General features: G+C 34.8%; 1 protein-coding gene across 4 annotated transcripts in view; it reads right to left on the bottom strand.

Annotated features, from left to right (window-relative positions):
- Window positions 1-23,810, bottom strand: part of LOC137620736 (broad-complex core protein isoforms 1/2/3/4/5-like) — a 204,196-nt gene that overhangs the window by 45,566 nt on the left and 134,820 nt on the right. The window contains exon 8 of one of the 4 annotated variants that reach the window (XM_068351111.1): window positions 14,784-15,698. The exons of the other annotated variants lie outside the window; for them this stretch is intronic. Within the exon in view, the coding sequence (XP_068207212.1) occupies window positions 15,001-15,698 (698 nt within the window). The 3' untranslated portion in view covers window positions 14,784-15,000. Of the gene's footprint in view, window positions 1-14,783; window positions 15,699-23,810 lie in introns of those variants that run through there. 4 annotated transcript variants of the gene reach the window in all.

Below are 23,810 nucleotides of genomic sequence, written 5' to 3'. Positions count from 1 at the left end.
TCTGAAACTCAACACTACAACTTTTCAGAGTTCTCTCTCACTGCACTGTGACACGAAAAACAAAGATCCATTAGATCCACCAACATATCCTTAAAATAAAAATGTGCAAAACTTACTTATTATATTAACAAAGGTTTGTGTCCGATTTGTTATGTCTATATTTGGTGATAATTTGGTGTTCCTATTCAAAGGAAAAAAGCTATTTCTATTAATTTGAGGAAGGGAGCTTAAAATTTGGACTTGTCTGATGGTTTTAACAGCTACCAAAAAAAAATCTGAGGCATTACCATTCTCTGGGGGAGCCTAATCAATGCATTCACCATAATATACTGTAGTATAGTACTGTACACCCTAAAAGGTGCATTTCATAATAAACTCAATATGTACCTAGAATGTTGCACTAACATACTGTATAACAACTTGCCAAAATAAGCTTTGATCATTATATCATTCTAAACAAAAAAGGTAATCAAGCTTTTCAAACATTACCTTAGCATGTCATATGCATTTTCATAGTAATTTTACATTATTTTCCTACATAATATCCTTTTCATTTTAATCAAACAACTCCTCCTGTGTCCCAGGGTATGGGGACTTGAATTAAAATCATAAATTTTTATCATGTACCCGTTCCTTCAAGTCATGCCAATATTCCCATCTTACTTCCTTTGTTATCTGTTATCAGCAACATCTATCTCTATCTTAGAGTACCCCTAAAATGCCTTCCTTCAGCTGTCCACCTTTCTACAATACTTCCCACAGATCTCCAGCTCACTTCCATGTAGACAGTTGCATATTGATCAACTTCACTTACTTCCCACTTATCCTTACTGATTACTACAATATTGCACTTCAAACCGGATCATTTTCACAAGATTTTATAATATTTCCAACATCTCATACATCACGCCTAAGCTGTCCCACGACTCGTTTGTGTAAATGAATATTACTCTAATCAGAATACTTATAAATTCTTATATTTTTTCAGTTATGTACATAAATTTACCTTTGACGATAGAGAGAGAGAAAATTTAATGACTGGCTCTCCTGATATGATGTACTTCATTAATAACGGTGCTCTACTGAAAAGATTTCTTATAAAATTCATGTATCTGGGGCAGCAATGCTATTCAATAAACTATGAATATTATTATTATTGAACCTAACTTGAAAAAGAGAATGCTACAAAACAAAGGCTCTAGAACTTCATGATTAGAAAGAATATTCCATAACTGCATCCCTGCAAAGAAATATGTTGAAATTCACAAAGGAAAAAGGTAAAACTCTTAGACCTAGTACTAGGGCTGGTAGGCCACTGAGCGTCATTATGAAAAATTACAAAAATTTAAGATTTTTTTTATATAAAATATTGTATTTATCAAACACTCAACACACACTTGCACAAAAACTGTTTTTTTTATCCACACACATTCATACATTTAAAAATATAAATGTCATTCAGGTTTCTCAACATTTATGGAAATAATTTATTTTGTATTGCAGCATCTACAAAACTTGAATATATTTCAAATTAAAGTTTATCAAAAATTAAATTGAAGGTCAAATCATACTCAGGAAAAAATAGAAAATACACTTTCAGGCTATATCAATTAACTTGTTCAATTTAAGTGACATACCAAGTGTAATAATATTTTAACCCTTTTCCCAAAAAACCTTAAAATTCTAACTTTCAGTGATGTAAAGTATAATAGTGAGAATAAAATCATATCGCCTGTATTAGGGATAAAAAATAAATTTATGGAGCTTCAATTCAGTGAAACCTGCTACAAACATAGACCTACTCCAAACTTTCCAAATATAATGTGTGCATGTCAGTACAGTTTGCATTACAAGAAGATCAATTTCTACTAAGGTCAGTACCATTAATTATCCCATAATTTTTTTTTTCATGTAATCATAAAGACCAAATTTCCTAAAATCTTGTTCTAATTAAACAGTGACTACTACAGTACTTGTGTAAGGAAACAATTATCACGAAAGTGTCTTGCTTTTAGACATGCAATGAGCTTAATAATGGTTTTTTTTTATCTAGAATACATTACATTAATAACAGGAAATAAAAGTATTGTAAAAAAAAAATTATACTTTATTGTTGAATACATCACAATAGCTATATTTACAATACAATAAATAGCATCACAAATCTGTACAAAATTAATTTAAAATACATTTTCAAGTGTCATCAATGTAGCTGACTACAATGTACTCTCCTTACAAATTAAATTTAGCAAATTCAAATACAATTCGCTTACGGGCTGCCAACGTAAGAGCCCGTGTCTTACACAAGGTAAGGCAATCTACACACACACACACACACACACACACACACACACAAACACACACATACACACACACACATACACACATACAATGTACTGTAATGCATCGGTATTACTGTATAAAAATGAATTAGATGGATTCATTACCTTTAAAGTGTGCTAAAACCTAAAGGTGACTGTTTAACAAAATGTATTGTACATTAAAAAAAAAAATCACAGCATTTTTTACTTGTATATGAAGTCTTGTGGAAGAATACTTTATTGTAGTGTTATATCAAAATTTCAGACTCGATGTGCCCTGTGCTTCTCTCCTATATAATACAGAATGATTTTAACTGAACTTATAAATTAATTAAATCAACACTTATATCATATATACTCGTATTCTATGTCTAAAGGTCTACACATTTTCTTACAATCAACCAATTTCAAACTAATGGCTGCAAGTTTTTACTGCCTAAGGATTGAGAGTAATGTCTCCTCTTCATAGGAGGATTACATAACCGTATGACGAAACGACTTTCTAATACAGTAACTGTACAATGGCACTGTATTTCGTATTCAACTTTTTATTAGGTAAAAGACTTTCCGACATATATTGTTAAACATTAATGAATAAATTTTTTGACAAGTGCTGCTGGTGTGCGTACATATGTAAGTCCCTGTGTTACTTTTCGTTGAACATGAATGAAGAAATCATTTGAATGGTACTGTTGATGTGCATGCAGCCTTGTGACCTGAGCAAGTTTGAATGGTTGTGAATGAAGCCTTCAGTACACATGCCTAGGGATAATTATGAAGACTGACAGTTACCATTTTTTATCAAATTACGTATAAGATGGAATAACTTTTAAGTGGCATTACAAATGGGGCTGTTTAGCTTTGACTATGACCCCTCAACTACCCATCAAGCACATTTACAATTTGGTCTTTTCCTACAGAGGCAAGCCTAGAAGCTTTTGACTACACAGATTTCCAGAATGCGTGTAACTACATCCTAACAATGGTAGCCTATGCTTGCAACCCCCCTTCTCCAGGGTGACCTTAAGGTAAAGATAATACAAGGTAACTTCCTGTTCTTTAGCAGAAGCTTTACAGCCACATGCAGTTCCTCCACTTGTTTGCTAAACTAAATGTCATTTATAAAATTGTATAACAAACTTTTTTTCTACAAAATATTCTATGCAGTAAATATTTCCAAGTGAAGGTATAAAACATTTAAACTTTACATCTACAATGAAAGTCTACATATCAGTAGAACTATGGTATAAAACCTGACAATTTGTCATACAAGGCTCATTGTCACGAAATACCTAACTTCTGTATAGTAATACCTCTCGATACGAGTTTCTGTATATGAAAAATTCATGGTACGAAAAGATACAAAGATTTTTTCGCCTCATATTACGAAAAAGCTCTCATGATACGATACAAGATTAGCCCGGCCGCCTAAAATTGATTTTAAAATTCGTGTGACCACAAAACTGTAAACTTGCCACCATCGTCCTGGTCTACCATTGGTTATCTCCCTATCTTGATGCTAGTTACCGCATTAAGATCCTGCTTTTCTATTTTAAATCATTGTACATTTTCAAGTTAAAAAACACATTGAACAGTACTGTATTGTGCGTATTTATAATATGTACATATAGTATGCACAATGCTACTACGCATATCAAAATATTAGCGATATATTTTTCTTTCATGTTGGTAAATAATAGATCGTAACATATATTTTCCCTTTAATGTCACGATTATTTATTCACAATCAATTTTATAACGATACGTACATTTTTAAATTAAAAAACACAATGAACAGAACTATATTGTATGTACGAATGTACAATGCTACTAAACATATCAAACACATTAGCAATATATTTTTCTATCATTTCGGAAATAAATAACAGATCGTAACATATTTTTCCTTTTAATGTCATGATTATCTATTTACAATTAATTTGATATCAATAGGTACATTTTTAAATTAAAAAACAATGAACCGGACTGTATTGTGTGTACAGTATGTACGTATGCACAGTGCTACTATACATATCAAACCATTAGCGATATTTTTTTCTTTCATTTCAATAAGTAAAAAAGTTGAAAAACTATATACTGAACAGTTATAGTTTATTCATTCTACAAAGTAAGTACACGTATATATTTAACATCAATGAATCTTGCTTGCATAACAATAAAATAGCTTAATAATATGAGTATAAGAAAAAAAGGTAGGTTATTTATTGACGCATCACCAATGAATCTTAATTTTATTACTGAATAATAAATTAGCTTTGGTTAGAAATATGCACGATTTTAAGAAAACTGTTTGGTTATGAATGATACGAAAACGTACCTCTCTACAGTAAGGATAGCACTAATGAAGTACAGGACATATGGTACTATATATTTCGTATATGTACAGTTTTCTACTGTACAGTATTGTATTTCACTGTGGTTATAGCTTTATTATAAAATCTAATGTGGTGTTTTTGTAGGGCTTGGAACGAATTAGGCGATTTACATGTTAAACTGCCCCCATTTTACGAAAAAAACCTTGATACGAAAGGTACTCCGGAACAAATTAATTTCCTATCTAAAGGTATTACTTTAAAAAATGCAGTTGCAGTAATCTGTCTAGATAAAAAGTAGAAAGACCTCACTGGAATCATACTTCTGTATAACTTAGAATAGTCAACATTACTTGTCATCCTCTAGAATTCAGCTTAGAAATCGGTAGTAATTTGTCACTCAATATAAGTATCTCTGCATTCCTTAACCATTTAATTTTACATGTAACCTACTCTTGTAGCATTTTTAGTTGCAGCATGTCATAAGTTTTCAGTGTTTTGAGGCTTCCTTTTGCTATATATGAGAACTGTGTTTGCATGTTCTTGTTTTTATCTTTTTTTTATTATTATTATTATTATTTCCCAAGCTGTTCAATGTCATAACACTTTTCCAGGGAATTTACTTGATTTTTAAGAAACTCCCCTGGTGTTCATATTGCTTCTTCCCAAAGCTATGTCGACGTCTACTCCCAAATTAGACATTTCTTGTTCTCTCCTGTAAAGTGGCTCCACCTTTGGGATCCACCAAGCTTATATGGCAGTTAGTGGCATTTAACTAGTCAATGACATGACATATTACCTCCTGCTTTTCAGTTGATCTCATTGCTGGTGTCTAATAATACATTCTTATTTTGCCCACATTAAAAATTGAATTTCAGTAGTTTATTATAAAACTATTAAATCACGTGATTGAAACTTTTCCCGGCTTTGTTTTTTGTTAATGTGTACGAAGGAATATTTTTTTTCACTCGGATTTCACTCTTCTTTCAAGTTATGTTAGTTGCTGCTTTGATTAGCACCTTCATCTTTTTTCCGTTTAGTTCCAGGTAACCGATGGAAGACTGAAAACACTAGGCAAACTTCTTGTTTTGCAAAGCAGTTCTACAGTATTTTCTTCTTACATTATCATGGTGTGAATATTTAATAAGGATTATTTTAATATAATTTCAGGAAGTTAAAGGTCTGTGTTTTGATTAGCCGTAAGCCTGGCTCAATTGGAATCTTACTAATAAATTTCTCAGCTGCTAGATGCACTAACATGTCTTCCAAATAAGTTCCTTGCCTAGAGAGACATAGAGTATATGGAAACATAAAGCATCTCCAAATAAATGAATTGAGGTAAGTTTTTACTGTTTTTCCAAGTCGTATCTAAATGTTTACTAAGACAACTTATTTTTGCAATTTATGTGACTATATATAAATTACTAGATTTTGTCTCAAATGCAAGAAAGATTTTCCATTCAGTTACCGTTTAGTGTGGAGACCATTTCCCTTTTAAAATATTCTATAGAACAATCAATAGTAGAACCTTGTTCATGAACAGTAAAAATTCTTTGACAGCAGGAATTCATTTGAAATTATCTCCTTTGCAGTGCATTTAAAAGGAAATTTAGTTATAATTTAATTTGGATTTGTTTAGATTTGAATAATTCAAGAGAGTGATTACCAATTATTCTGAGAAATAACAATAAGTTTCATCATTCTGGTGTAGTTACCACAAAGAATTCTATTCAAACATTTCATCTTTTGGGTATTTTTACAGGAGAAAGAAGCATGTATGCAAGATGGAATTCACTTTTCATTGAATTTCCAATTATTTTGTAATTAGATTGGCGGCATTTTGTTCAAAGAATGTCCTAAATCTCAAATTACTTATAAGGATTAGTCATGCGGTAACATGCCAGACTGGGGGTTCAAGTCCCGCTAGATCCTTTGGTTGCTGCAACCTCACCACCCTTGTGAGCTAAGGATGGGGGTTTGGGGGAGCCTTATAGGTCTACCTGCTGAGTCATCAGCAGCCATTGCCTGGCCCTCCTTGGTCCTAGCTTGGGTGGAGAGGGGGCTTGGGTGCTGATCATACATAAGTATATATGGTCAGTCTCTAAGGCATTGTCCTGCTTGATAGGGCAATGCCACTGTCCCTTGCCTCTGCCATTCATGAGCGGCCTTTGAACCTTTAGAATTAGTCAGATTTTCATGGCCTAGTATACTTACAAGGGTATTCAAGATGAACTTTTAATCAATGTTGAGGCACTGAGTTTTTGCTTGAAGCCAGTAATTCTGGTCTTACCTACCCGGTTGCTAACCCTAACCCGACTTAAAAGTCAGGTGTAGTAGGGTTTGATTCAGTAAAGGTTATGAATATTCATTACACCTTAGAGATTCAAAATTCTCTCTCAGAGCCTCAATTTTTTTGTTTAAAGGTGTCTGGTTTCAGTTCGTTTCATCAGAATAGATGCTCACTAGAATGTCAGCCAGGCAAGTCCAACCCCCAACTATGGTGCCCAACCACAGCAGTGGCCTCCCCAGTGAACAGCTTAAACTCACGGTCCTGGGCGGGGATCGATCTGCTGCCATGCAAATGCTAGGCGAACACGTTACCACTGTACCAGCCAGGAGGCAATCTACGCTTTACTGTAGATCCTTCTACTGCTAACATTTGCATTCACATCCATGCTTGCTTTTTTATACAATTAAATGGGGGAGGCAGAAGACCAAGGTCACAGTTATGTAAAATAGTTAAACCTATTGCTCTTTTTAATGAGAATCTGGTCTAAATAATTGTGTTGGTAGACTTGCTCCTTATACTGTGTACCACCACTCGCAAAATTAAGTTACTCTTATACTGTATAGGGCGTTGCCTATTGTACCATGTAGGCAAGTAAAATTAGAAGATTCAGTGAAAATTGGGAGTAAGTGAAAGGATCAATCATAGAAGAAAACTTGCTTTTACTTTAAGGCAAAATTCAAGAGGATTAGACTAATTGATCATACAATAGATTTTTTAATTTTGTCCTAGTTGTTTATAAATTGAATGATAATGAAATGTCACTCCAACCTGTGTCCTTGCTACAGCCTAATAAGTTTAATTTAATTAGTTGTGCGCTTATTAAGAATTTAATCATTAACTTCTTTTTTGGAAGCTAAGAAGGCCAATACATCAAGTTGCCGATTCAGGGTAATATTTCAAGCTTGACTTGCCCTGTTTCAAACCCTAGCACTACTCTAGTGGTAACTAGTGGTTATAGTACACCATTCAGTAAGGGTTCTGATGATAGGCCTACCCTTCTCAGATTTCAAATCCTCTCCTAGAACCTTGATGCTTAATCTTGATTAGATCATTCTGCTGCAAAACCCTCAACACTGCATTTCTAGCCGCTTTTTTAGACACCCTGATTAACGAGGCAGAAAACATAGATGGTAGTCTGGATCCTTATATTGCTCCTCTCCCTAAAGTAAGTGCATCTAAACATCCACTTATCCCTTATGGCCAAGATGGTGGGATTTTTTTCTCTCTCCGCTCAATTAAATAAGCATCCGTAAAATACTTAATATTGTGTAGTATGATTCCCTTAGACAAAATGTTTTCTTTTTTAATGAATTGGCTGAAGATTTGCTAAATCTGATAGATTACTTCATATTGGAACGGCTGTGCGAGTTGTTCGCTCGCAAGCTCGGGCACTAGCTCACCACAAGTTTTTCTCATAAGGTGTAAACATAGGGATTAGTACCCCAATTGCATAAACAAGTATATAATCAAATACACATTACTTCCTACATTTTGGATAAAAAATCTAAATTGCTATCCCAAATTCTAAGTAAATCTTTTACTGTAATCCAGTTTCCATCACATGTGAAAATGTTTTCTTACCCAAGACAGATCCTTACCAATCTAGTCCTTAATTACAATCGATTGCCTGACCTTGTCCCCGTCAGCAAGAAATTACAGATTATTATAATAAGTGTCTTGAGGAATTCTTCAAACTTCTTGTGTGGTATTAAAAGTTATTTATTATTAAAATGATGTTTCAATTTCAATAATTATTATAGTTATCAGTTAGTTAAGGATGGCCAGTTAACTAATTGAGGTAGGTTCCGATTATTAGTTCTAGATGTTTATCCCTTGGCAACATGAAAATAGTAATTCTGGTCAATATGAAATATTTTTCAGATTCACACTGTATAGTATCTGAACTTTTATTCCAGTCAGGTATTGTTTTGTTTTTTGACTATAGAAAGTTGAAAAGTTTTTCAAAGTGTACGCTTTCTTTGTTATTGGTTCATGAGTGTTGAAGGTTTGCAATTTTTCACATTTCGTTACCTGTCCCTTTTCCCATGTTCCCTTTTTTTTTAGTATATTTTACATTTTGAATTTTGCCTTTTATAGTGTTCATTCAGTATCAGTGATGCTACCTTTATTGCTGCTGTAATGAGTGTACTGAACTTTTAATGCATACTTACAATTTAATTCACTTATTTGTGGGATTGCAATATGATTATGACCAATTTGCTTTTATCATATTTTGTGACTGATTTTACTTTTCATATTTGGCTTATATTTCATAAATTTAGTGTGAGAATTAATTGCATGTTTTTATTTGAATAAGTCTCGGAATTGAATGTGTGAACAGTATCTTATTTCTTAATATACTGTACTGTAAAAATAATTTTACTTATTTTAATTCCATATTCCCGCTTACCACGACAGTAGCCTAGTACTGTATTGGGATTAGTGTATCACCTTTTAATATCCCTTTAGGATACTTGTACTAGTGTACAGGTAAGTTATAATATTCTTGTAAGTCTTCACATGAGAAAAATCTACATCTTCAGTGCCCATGTGTTTGGGAAACAAATGTTCTCATTCTCTATGTATACTGAATGAAAAGTGGACTAGGATCAGTGATTTAAGTTTGCCCAACATCAATTCTACAAATGCTGTTGTAGTCTTTGCGATCCTGGCTGTGCCGTTAGTCAGGCACGATCTTCTAATGGCACGTCATCCATTTCCATGCCACTTACTGTGAAGTAATGTATCACAGGGCAAGTTATTCCGAAATCTCTACTACTGTTTTGCCTCTTCATGAATACTTGAATGACAAGTCAGAGAAACTGATTACCCCCATATGGCCATCCTATTTACTGCCTAGGTTATTAAAGACTTCATGCTTTCTTTCACACTCCCCCTCACACACCAATGTCTCCTATAACCGTGCCCTCGGGTTTGGTTACAGTCTTGTGTATTGTGGATCAAAATTTTGGGGACAGCTTTAACTCCGAAGGAGCCAATTGAGACATGAATATTGCAGTAGGTAGACTGAATCAGTAGATGAGATGGACATATACATCCAGAGAGGTTTATCCTGAATGGAAACCAGAAAAATCTGACATGGGTAATTTAATGTCAGATGCTTTTGGATTCCCTTACTGAGTATGGATACCTTAACATGGTGAAAAGGTTTGCGAATCGCCATGATCAGCAAAGGTGTACTAGTCAGTCACCCATACTAGATTATTTTGCTGAGAGCAGTCAGACGAAAGTCTTCCACTACCAGTCCAGCGTGATAATGAAAACTGACCAAACTCCAGATATGAACTGACATGTCTGAGGCCTTTGCCCTGCAATGGACTAAAAACGGCTACATTTGTTGTTGGTGCTTTTGGATTGTTGGTTCTGTAGAAGTTATATGACCCCTTAAGGTATTATGAATTTTGTTTAAACTATCATTCGTCTTCTCCAGAATACAGTGCTTTGGACACATATGAGAGTACACAGCATCACTTGCAATCTCATGGATATTCCCCAGTATGGGACTGAGTCGGTTGCTCCTTTCCAGGGACACCCTCTCATGCACCCCATCCTAGATCCATCCTCTAACACTCTTCAAATTAGTATATGGTAGGTGCTTAGCATGTACTTGTTTCTCTTCAGGGGCTTTCTTCCATGGATGTGTCCAACTCTAAGTCCCTGTGTTTTGGTAGTCCACAAAAAAAAAAAAAAAAAAAAAAAAAAAACCGGCTCCCGTTGGCATGCTTTAGACACTCCCAGAATGAGGTCTTTATGGTGAAGTATTCAGACAAACAACCAGGGGAAAATGTTCAGGCTATGAAAAATGGTACTTTTTCAGAACATTACCAGAGTCTGTAACATATTTCATATCAAGTATTCATCTTCCCCCAGATGGAAGTTCTGCAAACTGATGAAGAGTGATGTAAGACTTAAACTTCTCTTGAAAAAACTCTGAAGGATACCCATAAGGTTGTTCATGGGGCCTCCAAGGTTATTGTACTAGATCAGGTTATGACAGACTTATGCCCATTATCCAGTATTTTTCCTTGCAAGGTTATCACTTCCTAAGATGTTTTATGCACGAGTTCTACCATTCTTTGAGACAGTTAATTGATTGTCAGAGATGCTCTTGTTTCTGTATTACAGCTTCAGTCACTTATTTGCTGAGAGATATTGATATACATTACAGTATATGAAAATATCTATACAGGAAGTTTAGCAATTTTTAGACTACATAAAAGATAATGAGAAAATTCCAATTGAGAAAGGAACTAGACAGGGAGACCCCATCTCTCCTAAATTATTCAAAGCATGCCAAGAAGTTTTTAAACATTTAAATTGGGAAAATGTTGGAATTAATATTAATGGGGAATACCTTAACAACTTGAGATTTACAGATAACATAGTTGTGTGTAGTGAATCATGAGAGGAACTGCAAATGATGATAGAAGATTTGAATAGAGAAAGCAGAATTGTAGAACTGAAAATAAATATGAGTTAAACTAAAATGTTTAATGAAAATGCAGACAACAAATACGAGTTATGGACGAACCTTTAGAGATTGGAGATTGCTAATGAATATACAGTATGTACATAGCACAGACAATAAGCGTTTTCCCCAGGACACGAGACCGAAATTGAAAGGATAAGCATGGGATGGAGAGCTTTTGGAAAACAAAATGAGCTTATGGTAAAAGGCCACTTTCTCTAAAAAGAAAAGTATTTAATCAGATATCAGATAGTCCTACCAGTATTAACTTGTGCATCAGAAACTTGGAGCCTTACTAAAGCCTTAGAACATAAGCTAGTTACATCTCCAAGAACTATGGAAAGAATAATGGGAATAACACTAAGAAACAGAAAAAGAGAAACATGAGTTCAAGAACAAGCTAAAGTAGAATATTCTAACATGTAAAAAAAAAGAAATGGATGTGGCCGGGACATATAATTAGAATGACAGATAATAGATGGACATTAAGAATAACAGAATAGGTCCCTTGAGATTGCAAAAGATGCAGGGGAAGGAAGAGGAGACAATGGATTGATGAACTAAGAAAGTTTGTGAGTGTGGACTGGCAGAGAAAGACCATAAACAGATGTGAGTGGAAGGACATGTCTGAGGCCTTTGTTCTGCAGTGGACTAGTAACAGCTGAGGAGGAGGTGGATGATGTGAAGTGGATTCTTAGTGGTGGAAGTGCTACTCTCGCTGATGGAAACAATTGGAGAATGTGGCTCAAGTGCAAAGCCTAATTTAGTCTCTTGGTCATGCTACCATTCTTCACATCCAGCCCACCCTTTATCAACTGTCAGACATGGTGGTTAAAAGAAGGATGGGAGCATTTAAAGACTTGTCAGGCAATTTTAGATCTCCAGGATTAAGATTTCTGACCCTTTTGTACAAGAACTTTGTTCCAGATGATTTGCTTACAGCTGACTGCCACTGTCATGGGCTGCAGTTTTGACATGAAGTCTGTCTCTTCAGGTTTCCCATTCTAGGACTGATCTTGGCTATGAGTTGTTCTTTGTTCCAGACATCAGTATTAGTGCATTCCTTGCCAATAAGACCTGGATCAACAGTCACTCCCCGCATGATATTTGTGCACTGTCTCAACACGGGATCTTACACTAGCCATTCCAGCTTGCTGCTGGTTGTCAATAGTAAAATAACCCCCAGTAGAAAGTGAACATAAATGATGTTTGTTTGCCCCTGCCAGGATTCTCTCCCCCTGGTAGAAGTTTGCCTTCTGTAGTTCTGGCATGCCTGAAGTGACATCAAGGGGGCAAAGCTTGGGCTCTGGAGGAAGCCCTATAATAGGGTTATTATTTGTGATTAACTGCAGCATCTGGTGCTTGACAAAAGGTAGGGAGTGAGCTTGCCTCTGTGAGTAGCTAAACTCACAAGAGGAACAAGCACATAACACTCTCCGATAATGAAGTTCTGATATGCAAGAAAAAGGTCTGGAAGGGCAGGGGTTGCAAGAAAAATTACTTAAGTATCTGTTATAATAAGACCTGGAAGAGCTTTTCCTGTACCTACAGGAGAAATGACTTCTCCAATCACAGTTATCCCCCAGGATTACAAAAACGCTTACTGCTGGTCTTCCAGCTAGAATTCTCCACAGAAATAGAGCAATCCAGGAGAGAAACTTGATTATTACGGATAAAGACAATGGAACTTTTTAAGCCACTAGGGAGAGGGGATCTCTAGAAAAGAAACGATGTTATGACTATAGTATGTCCGAATCGAGTGCTAAACTGCTGCTGGGAGGTAGTGACCTGAAAAAAAACACTACATCAACCAACGGAGGCAGCAATAGAAAAAAAGTTCAAATGCTATACTTTTCGATATCAAGAATTGGAGGAAAATTAAGTGATAAAATTATAAAGGAATGCTGGAAAAGGGTATATACCATCATATAAGGCAATCTGGGAGAACAATGCTGATACACTAATAAAATTGCAAATTCACACAAGAGATTCAGGAGTGATCTATATAAGGGGTGGTGATGAGCATACGGTATGCCCTACATGTGCACACCCATACGGTACACTTACTCGTACAGTAAAAACACAATCGTAATAGAGAAGTGCATGCAATTGCTAGCAATCTTATGAAATATTGAACAGCTGAAAATTGGAAGGCGTAAGGATATGTCCACACCTCTGTATTTGTAGGAAGATAAAGTGGCCAATGTTAAGTTTACAGCACAAGCAGTTCATCTACAATTCAGCAATCAAAGTATGAATTTGGCAGTGACTGTTGTGCCCTGTTGTGGGGAAACAGTTTGATGGTGAAAATATAGTGTATATCACTTTCAAGTACAGTATACCCAATACTTATTGTAGTATACACAAAATATCCTTACTTAAGGCTGTATCTTTATATATTAGTTAAAAGTACAAAAAAGTACCTCCTACTTAGTTCAATATATGCTGCAGACATTTATACAGTTAATTTACTGTATACACACAAGAGTAAATCTTTACTGTACTGTACATTGGATCTTTAAGAATGACAATATAATATGAAGAGGCCAAAAATAATTCCTTAAAGTCAAGATTTCTTTTGAAAACCATTACAACTACTGTAATTTTGTACAGTATGCAATAGACACCGTCTTCAAACAAATTAGAGCATATATTTTCATATACTGTACATGTAACTGTGCAATGTTCTGTGTTAAATACTGTACTTATCACACTGCCTGAACTGTAAGCTTATGTTTTTCACAGAAAAATAAATGACAGAAGCTCAGCGCATGAATATTTAGAAACAAATTTTGCTAAAATTAGTTATTAATGTATCTGGTGTTTTTATATGGATTAGTTTTAGTTATGTATTTAAAAGGCTTTTGTTAAAATAGCACACTTTTAAGGATGAAAAGATCTTTATAATGCCACAGAATTCAGCAAACCCAAATTAGAAATTACTGTGAGAAAATGAAGTCAAATAATCTTGCTTTATATATCCATTTAAAAAATCACTTACATCAGCTGTTAGGAACAATATAGAAAAATAATGTCTATCTCGCACTATTAGAAGGTCTACCTCACACTATTAGAGCACAAGGGCTAGATGTTGTTTTGTCTAAATAAGCTTCAAACTTTTCAACAAAGTTGGATGTGACCATAATTTACTAGAAACTGGCTACCATATACAAATGGAGTAAGATAAATATTAATTAACCAGTCATTGTAATTCTAGTAGGCATTCAAAATCTGCAGATTAAACACTACAGTAATGAGAACTAATTACAGTACCAAGTTTAGTACTACCTCCTAACCCTCTTACATCCAAACAAGGTATTTGCTCTTGCGGGACAAGGTTGATAGGAATATGAAGGTACTGTACTTTATTTTAGAATTGAATCATTACTGTACAAAAAATCTTGGCTCAAAGTACTTGCAAGTCCAATACTGCTCTCTTGTTGCTTTAGATTAAAAACAATCAGGAGTATCTAACATTGGTGATAAATATATAGGCTATACATTACTTAATTGTTGTTTAGCTGAATACAATTTACAGTAAAATAAAAACTTTTAAAGAACAAAACGCTACACAAAGGTGGTAGGGCAACTCCCAGAATTTGTTAAACATGAATAACCATTCTGAGATGTTAAGCGGAATTGAGACTGACTGTCTATGGTTGTATTACTAACGTGAGGTTCTGATGTTGAAATATGGGTATATGTTTCTGGACTAGTTTGACGATATTCTTCATCTCCTGATACTTGTACTTGACCATCAGTGCTACCACAATCTCTCCTTAGCAGAGAACCATGTATCTCTGAATGGCCAGAAGACCCTCCAACGTTGGAAGAGTCCATTCGAATATTATGAGCTGCAAGAGCATGACGTCGCAAGTCACAAACAACGCGGTAAGATTTATGACAAGCCGGACAAAAATAATTGCGAGTCCCATGAGCTCTATGGATGTGTTTCCGCAAGTTGCTGGGATTACTAATGTACCTTCCACACACAGGACAAAGGCGACCTCCACTAGATGTGGTTATCGTTGTATGATCTAAGCCAGTCTTTTCCTCACCTCGACTAAGAACATCCAACATGTTCCCAACATCACTACCACTATTACTACAGGTATTATCAGATGCTGGATCATTTGAGACCCTGCATACATCCCATACATCATGTTTTGACATGCCCCAGGTACCCACCATCCCCCTCATTACCCAAGGAGGATTCGACAGGGCGCGCCGTCCCCAGCTGCCCAACTCCCCAACACCGGCGCGCCCTGCAACAAGAAATACTCATCAGCTACAGAGTTAGTCCACTACCAGCATGCTGTAACAACCAATAGTTAGTTTTCAATGCTACGCCTGATCCTAAAAGCAATAAAATGTTGGTAATAAAGCAGCTGAAAATATCAAGGTAGAGTAGTTTTAATTTTTTGGGAGCCTGTCACAATTGCCATTTGAATACGCAGCTTCACAAACATGCAAGTCCTTTACAGATCAAACTTTATCACTGGAATTCTACAATATGCTTCATCACAAAATAAGAAAATTATTACAATATTAGAAATATATACTTATGCAACACCTAGTAAAAACAATGAAGCTCACTTTGGCATCCATTACTTCCCCTTGTTTTAAAGTTCAGTAATACTCTGCTTTGCTTTACGTCGGTTTGATGTAAGCCAGCTCCTCATTCAGCATTAAGTATCAAATACAAAAATATAACCCATGTTCCTTCATTCTTCCCGACCTTACATCCGTTTTTACATCGTAAAATAATGATTAAGTGCTGTACTGTACAGTTCAATTCTTCACATGGAAGCTTATTAATGTAGATATCTGGGTTTTATGAAATGATAACATGTTATAAGTGCTGTACCTTTAGTTTGTGTTCAGTATGTGTATAGGAGACACATGTCCCTCTATAAGGTGACTTGCGTCAAAAATCACCTGGACTAATTAACAACGGAGGGCAGGTTACTACTGTACATGTTTCCATTCTTTACACTAATGTTTTTTTTTTCTCAATTTTTAAGTGTAAGTAACGATTATGCCTCAAAGGAAGATAGTTTAATGAAACTAAAATTATTCTTTAAAGAATTATAGTTCCTTCATAGCTGTGCAAATGGTTAGCCCTCATTAATTGCGGTTTCTTACTGCACAATTTCGGTTTTTCGTGGCCAAGGAGGATAACAAAAATTGGGTTATTGTTTACCCAACACCTTAAGAATTTGATTTCTAATAGTTGGCAACAGCATTGGGATGGCCAAGAACAATGCAGTACCTATTAAATAAAAATTCTCATAGAAATTGCAATAAAATTCAAGCTTGGCAATGATTTCAAATAGCCCGCGGTCCTTTACACTAGGAGCGCTGCGTGCCACTATCCTAGCTCGCTCTGTACAGTGTGTATTCATTTATTGTGGTAAAAAATTACAGCTATGCTTGAAATAAACCGGATTTTGATTAAACTGGTGTTTCACTTAACTGTATCCAATAATAATGCATGTAATATTCACATCTTAGTATTGAATTTATAATTAAATACATAGTGAATTATAATCTCATGCATTGTTTACATTCAAATCAGCCAATCAAATTTGTATAGTCCGTCGTCTACCTATATTCACATTCACGATATTATCCCACTGATATAACCATTCACTTTCACAAAATTACCTCACTGATATAACCTATCATGCATATGAGTATGATTTCTCCTTCACATTATTATTGGCTTTCACTTATTATATCCATATCCTTTCCCCAAATCCCTTTCGTACATTTACTGTACTTTGCTTTCCCACGCACATCTACAACGCATCGTTCCAACTCTTTTGGTTCCCTTTATTTTTCATTTTATTCATATTCTCTTTACTAGCATTCATTCGTCATTTTCATCTTATCAATTATTCTAAACGCTTTTCTTATCCCTCATTTGCACGTATTCCCATTCCTATTTTTCATTCCTTCTCGCATTTCCCAAATTCATTGATTTCGCTAATTTTATATATTTAGTAATTTATTTGATTTAGTGTAGATTTGGCTGAGGGAATGTGCACGAAGGAACTTGGCTACCGCAAGGCCTCCCCTGTCTCGTCTCTTTGTCATGTTGTTTCATCATCCTCTCTCCCTGGTGTTTCACTTAACTGTATCCAATAATAATATGCATGTAATATTCACATTTTATTATTGTATGTATAGTTAAAAACATAGCGAATTATGCATTGTTTACATTCAAATCAGAGGATCAACCCTGCCTAGTACGTCGTCACCCTGAATTTTCGGATCAAATAACTCTATTATTATTAAAGCATGCTACCACCGATGCACGATATTTTATAGTTTTTAGCTCTGTGGTGCTTGATTATAAAGCCTCAATAGAGACTTAACAAAGAAACAAGAGAGAGAGAGAGAGAGAGAGAGAGAGAGAGAGAGAGAGAGAGAGAGAGAGAGATTAGCTGTTGAAAAGGATGAAATGCAGTTTTTATTTATTTATTTAAAAGAAACAATCATTATAGAGATATTTCAAGTTTTTAGTTTATAAAATAAGCTGTATTTCTGTTTAAGAAAGCATAGAGAACATACTGCGCAAAAGACAACACATAAGTTGGGTCATGCTTCTATAAAGTAGCGACATAGGCTACAGTTGTCTGAATAAAAGCACCGAACATTTACTGTAAGTACAGTTAAGATATACTGTAGTAATATTGCTGTACATATATTACAGTAATATTCATTACAGTATCAGTGAGTATTAGGTTACAGTACAGTATTACTAGATAGGAATAACTTTTACTATACAGAACAGTAAGGGGATGATGATGACTCGGGTAAACTTTGCCTTAGCACAATAATGTACTGTAACCTTTTTGTGCCCAGTATATAGTGTACATGTGTGCAAATGTTCTGTACATATGATTATAAACTGTTGTAGAAACCAAATTAAAACTATTAGGCAGTATTTACTGTGTTAATCCTCAGCTCGGGCACCCGCTTGTGGCAAGGGGTAGTGATATTTTAGGTTAGGAACTAGTCTAACCCAGTGTAACATTTATTCACAAATTTTCGCTTATTGTGGCTGTCTCTGTAACCTAACTATCGGGGTAATCGAGGTCTGCCTGTAAAAGCAAACTATGCCTACAACCAGCAATTCTTTGTAAAATGATTCCAGCTTATTCAGTTTCTGCACAACTGGATGATGTGTTTTTGGTGTGACACTTGTCTGTATTTTTTTTTAAATTACGTACAAACGCGAGTTAAACATGCTGTTAGTAAGCTAGAAGCGGTAGAATCCTGACAACCTTTTAACTTTATTTTCATTCTCCTACATTGCCCATATACAGTACCAATATGAATGAAGGTTTGGTATTTTCAGGTAATATTCTTTCTAAATGAAGTTTTTGGTATTTTTTGATTAGTGCTTTTCCTTTTGTCCAATAAAGACTTGGTTTATACATTACATGACCCCCTTCTCTCTCTCTCTCTCTCTCTCTCTCTCTCTCTCTCTCTCTCTCTCTCTCTCTCTCTCTCTCTCATCTGATCTTGTGGCATAGTGCTATGCTCACTCAGCTGGCAATCTGAGTAAGCAGTGTTAAAATTCTCAAGACACACTAGATGAAATCCAGTCTTCCTCTATTCACTTAAGCCATGAATTAGATATTGTACTTGGTTGTTAATATACCATTTTCAGTCAAGTATAGGAGAGAAGAGTAAAGAAGCAGCATTAAATGTGAATGTTTATTGCTCCATCAAAAATGTATAAATATTCCTTCATAACAGGAAGACCTCACCAAAGTAATTATATGTACATGGCTTCACAATTAGGGAGTGATAAAGTTTTTTTTATTATATAATTATATTACTGTACTTCAATGAGTCTTAACTGATGATCACATATCTAATATTTATGAAGCAGAAGTTTCTTGACCTTAATATAAAATCAAAATTTTTTTCCTTTTATCCCTATATCTCTTCCCTTTTTGGACCAACAAGCATGGTTCACCCATACTAATGGGTGAAAACCCAGCTCTGTGATCACCAAGAACCACTCAACTCTAAATCAGTACATGTGTGTTGTCCGTACAACCAGTTCTTCCCTTTACACTCTACCCATGTGTGGCAATGACTTTTATCATGCTTTGTTTTTATGTTAGAACTTACTTTAGGATTATTAAGGTATTGTTACTTCTTTCATAAATGAGTGTTTGTGCTAAAAGCTACAATAATAGGATGTTATTAGAATACATAAACCCCTTTTATCCAATCGAGTCATACCCAGATCTCAGTAGTGCAAACAGTATAGGCAATGGGAAGTGGTAGTATTCGAATGCTCCAATTGTTTGGACAAACAAATGACAAAGTACTGTATATCTAATTGTTTGGTAAGAGTTAGTATGATAGAGTTGGAAAGTGTTAGAAGAAAGAAAGGATTACAATAATCATTTTGGTGATGCAGATCATACTGTATTTGTATTCCTTTGTATTCTAGTTTGCTAATAATTCATAATTAAATTTTATCTTTTACATGATTCTCTTTATTCTTATACAGTAATTTAAAATGTTCTATAAAAAAATACAGTAATTTAAAATGTTTTGGAAAGATAAATGGAATTTTTTTTTTTTTAATGGCACCACTCTTCCTTTCCAACAGCCTTTTTAACCCTTCTTATGATACCTACAGTATATGACCCATAAATCTGGCTGAAACCTGTAAACTGTTGTCCAGGAATTAAGTAAGCTGCCCCTTACTGGTCATTAGAGGCTGACACAGTCAAGCACTAGATTTACCTGGCCATGACTTTCTAGCCACTTCAGATCATCACTGATAGGAAGGTCGCAGTCCTTCTCACTACTGAAAGGGTCAGGAGGGGACCCCTAAAACTAAACAGTACCTATATTAGAAGCACACAGATCTTTTAGGACTGGCTTTGGGAGGTAACTTGTTACGTAACCTTAGCTAGCTTGTCTTTTTATAAAATAAAGGACCTATAGGGGAGTCAATATGAGCAATTGTGTTGGCACCCCTGATACTGATCCACTTAACAAAAAGATGTGCCTTTTTTTAGATCACGCAATTACCATAGGCCTGAGGCAACTTGGCTTGAATATGAAATAAGGCACATGAGACATTCTGTATCAGCATTCTAATTTTCGAGTCATCCTAAAATTGCACTGCTCAGTTTTCCAGGGTATGGTATACTACTGCCAAAATAACATTGTAACTTGAATGATTCCCAAAGCTTGGCTTGGCCCAAGACCATAACTATGTACCTGAATTCTTTGGTTAACAAAAGTCAGGGAGTTTCAGCTCTTGCTTCAAAAGCATGATTGGCTGGCAGGATCGCCGTCTTAGCCAAAAAAATGTTCACGCAGAGCGTCGTCAACTTCTTTTTCAGTTGACTTGCAAGACAGCAGAATCCCCCAAAAGGTTCTCACAACGAACCTCATCTTCATTAGGATGAGAACATTCATTATCATCTAGATGCCTGAAAACTTTAAATCATTCATTCATTCATTCATTATCATCTAAGAAACTAAAAACAAGATTCTTCAGAACATGGTATGAAAATAATTCGGGCAAGATGTATAAGGTAAAGGAAAATATGACTAACTTCTCCATAAAGCTATCTTGCTTATTGTCAATGAAAGCAATGGTATCTTCTGGCCAAATCTTTCTACAGGAATCATCAATGAAGGACAGCCTAGCTTTCCTAAAAGTACTAGCTTGATGTAACCCCATTAATGTGCTCATGGATGCCCCAGGACTCTCACTAGTCCCATCTGTTCTACAAGGAGTAGTACTATGCTCTCTCTTCCAACTCATTGCATCTTTATTCCTGGATTCCACCACATAAGCTAAATAAAACTTCATATTAATCTCTTGTCTTGCCAAAGGTGAACTCTTCATATCTGTCTAAAAGGGAGCATTCTTTGTCCTTACTCTTGGTACAGTGTGTGTGTGTGGGTTTAGATTATATTTACATTGTGCAGTATAGCATTTTAATGATGCATTCAGTGTAAAGTTGCTCTTAAATAAAAAAACAAAAAAACAACAAGAGACATTCCTTATGACCTGTAATGATAAGACAAGCAAACCCCAAAATAAGAGGTAATTTCTACAATTTGCACTGCACACTCACTGTGATGTCTGCATTTCATGCAAACTCATAAAAAAGGGGACATTCCATAATATCTATAAAGATAAGAAACAAGTAAACCCAAAAATAAGAAGGAATTTCTATAATTGACACTGCTCATACCAATAGTTTTACTCTTGTACAATAAGAAAAGAATGACCGATTACATTATAACAAAGGGCACCAATGCACAGAGTTGACTGCCCCATGTAGCTAAAGCGGACTGTTATTCTGATATCAATCATACCTTGTGAAGAAAGTTTTGAGTATTTCTCGAGAATATGATTGAATCTTTTCCTATGGAAAAAGATTAGGAAATGAACCATGGTAAAGTTTGTTGACATAAAAGACAAAAATACACCATATTTCAACTGTTTAAGTCTTCCCTGCAAGTCAAAAGCCCCAATTTCACCTAAGAAGGACTTGAAGTCATGGAAGTAGTCATTATTGGGAAAAAGGAAAGTGGAAGTCACTGTTACTAATACAGTATAACATTACATATGTTCATTGTAAAAATTAGAGCTGGTCTTTCTATTAAATGTCAGGGGAAATGTGAAGGTGATTACCATATTGTTAAGAACATCAAAGCAGATAGCACAATGCGCATCGGTTGCTAGTCACAGCCAGAAAACAAGACATTTGACTTCACTACAGAAAAAAAATGCGCTTGTCCCAGTCTCTGGTCTCATCTTCAATGTTAATCTAGAATGGCTTACACCAGAGATAACTGCTTATTATGTAAGATCAGATCTGTTATATGGTCAACCTTCCAGTTTTATATTGATAACAAAGGAGCCTCTTAACTCATTTGAAATGGGAGTTTCATGTAAAGCTTGAGAATAATTTCATAGTTTATAGCTCCTTTGATCATTGTCATAGAATTTGAACATCTCAAACTTTTCCTTTACCCTAACTGAAAAAATTACCAATAGGAAATGCTTGATTAGCTATAAAATCATGTGAAATACCAACTTAATCCAGATATTGTATCAAACTCTCATCATAAGTTGAAGCTTGCTCCATGCCTAGGAAAACTAACTGAAAGTAGAGTAATGATCCGCCTTCATACGATCATCAGTATAAATAAGCAAACCTCAAGAAAGAACCCAATTTTAACTTTGAGACAATTTGCCCAGCTTAATTACAATAATCAAGCTGAAAATCACAAAGCAAATTATGACAAGTTTTAATAATCTAACCAGATAAAACTCATCATTCCATCATTGTATACTGAAAAAACTAAAATTTAAAAGAAGTTCTCTTGGGGAAAATTTGTCATATAAAGTACTTGATTGAAAGTTGGGTATAACACTTTACATTTATGTTTATATTACCACGAATTAAATGATCATGGCTATTTCTCAAATGGGATATTATTTCTACATTTTCCATTTTTGCATTATGAACTTTGATAACCCTACTTTGCTGTAGTGTTTTAATTTGTTATTACTTATTTTATCATCCCCCACATCATGTCTTCTACTTCCTTTAATGAACTACAATGGTGATGTAAAAATGGGAATTTTTGTTTGATTGTTTGATCTAATCGTAACTGTTGTAGACTTGCTTACTTCATCATCATCTACAAGAACAGGAATTTTGTAGTTCTTAATGTTTATGATTAGTTTTGCCTGATTTATAAAAGGAGTATTGCATCTTTTGAAAAGCTTGTGTGACACTTCATTTACTGAAAATTACAAACGTTGCTAAAGATGTTTCTCTGAATCTTAACAGCAGGGAATATTTAAGATATTCTTCCAGAAATATTACAGTATCTCTCATCTCGAGATATTCTTCCATAGTGAAATATTTACAGTATATCATCACCCATGGGGGAAAAATTTCTATTGAATAGTTTGCTTCAATTAAAATTTCAAAACTCCCCAGAACAAACAGCCAATTTTCTTGTAGAAGAGTCGGTTGCATGTTATTTTAAGCATCCAAGATTTACTGAATACAAATTTCAATCTTTAAAAATTTGCTTAGAGAATACTTCAAAAAGCTCACTGAATATGTAAGTCCTCCTTTACGAAAGGAAATTTAGTTTGTAAAGCTGTTTGCAGCATGTCCCTATAAATGTACAATATTTGACTTTCACAATTAAAATAACTTCAATAGCTACTGTTACAGTTGTTAATTTTTTTTATTTCTTTTCAAGTGTAGGCATTTTTACTTTTATATATGTAATATGTACTTCCTGACTTAGGTGTTTATAATCAATGCTAAGAATTTTAGTTTGCCTTCTGTATA

This window comes from Palaemon carinicauda, chromosome 27 (genome assembly GCF_036898095.1).
Source record: "Palaemon carinicauda isolate YSFRI2023 chromosome 27, ASM3689809v2, whole genome shotgun sequence".
Taxonomy (NCBI): domain Eukaryota; kingdom Metazoa; phylum Arthropoda; class Malacostraca; order Decapoda; family Palaemonidae; genus Palaemon; species Palaemon carinicauda.
This window is presented reverse-complemented; position numbering and strand designations above follow the sequence as displayed.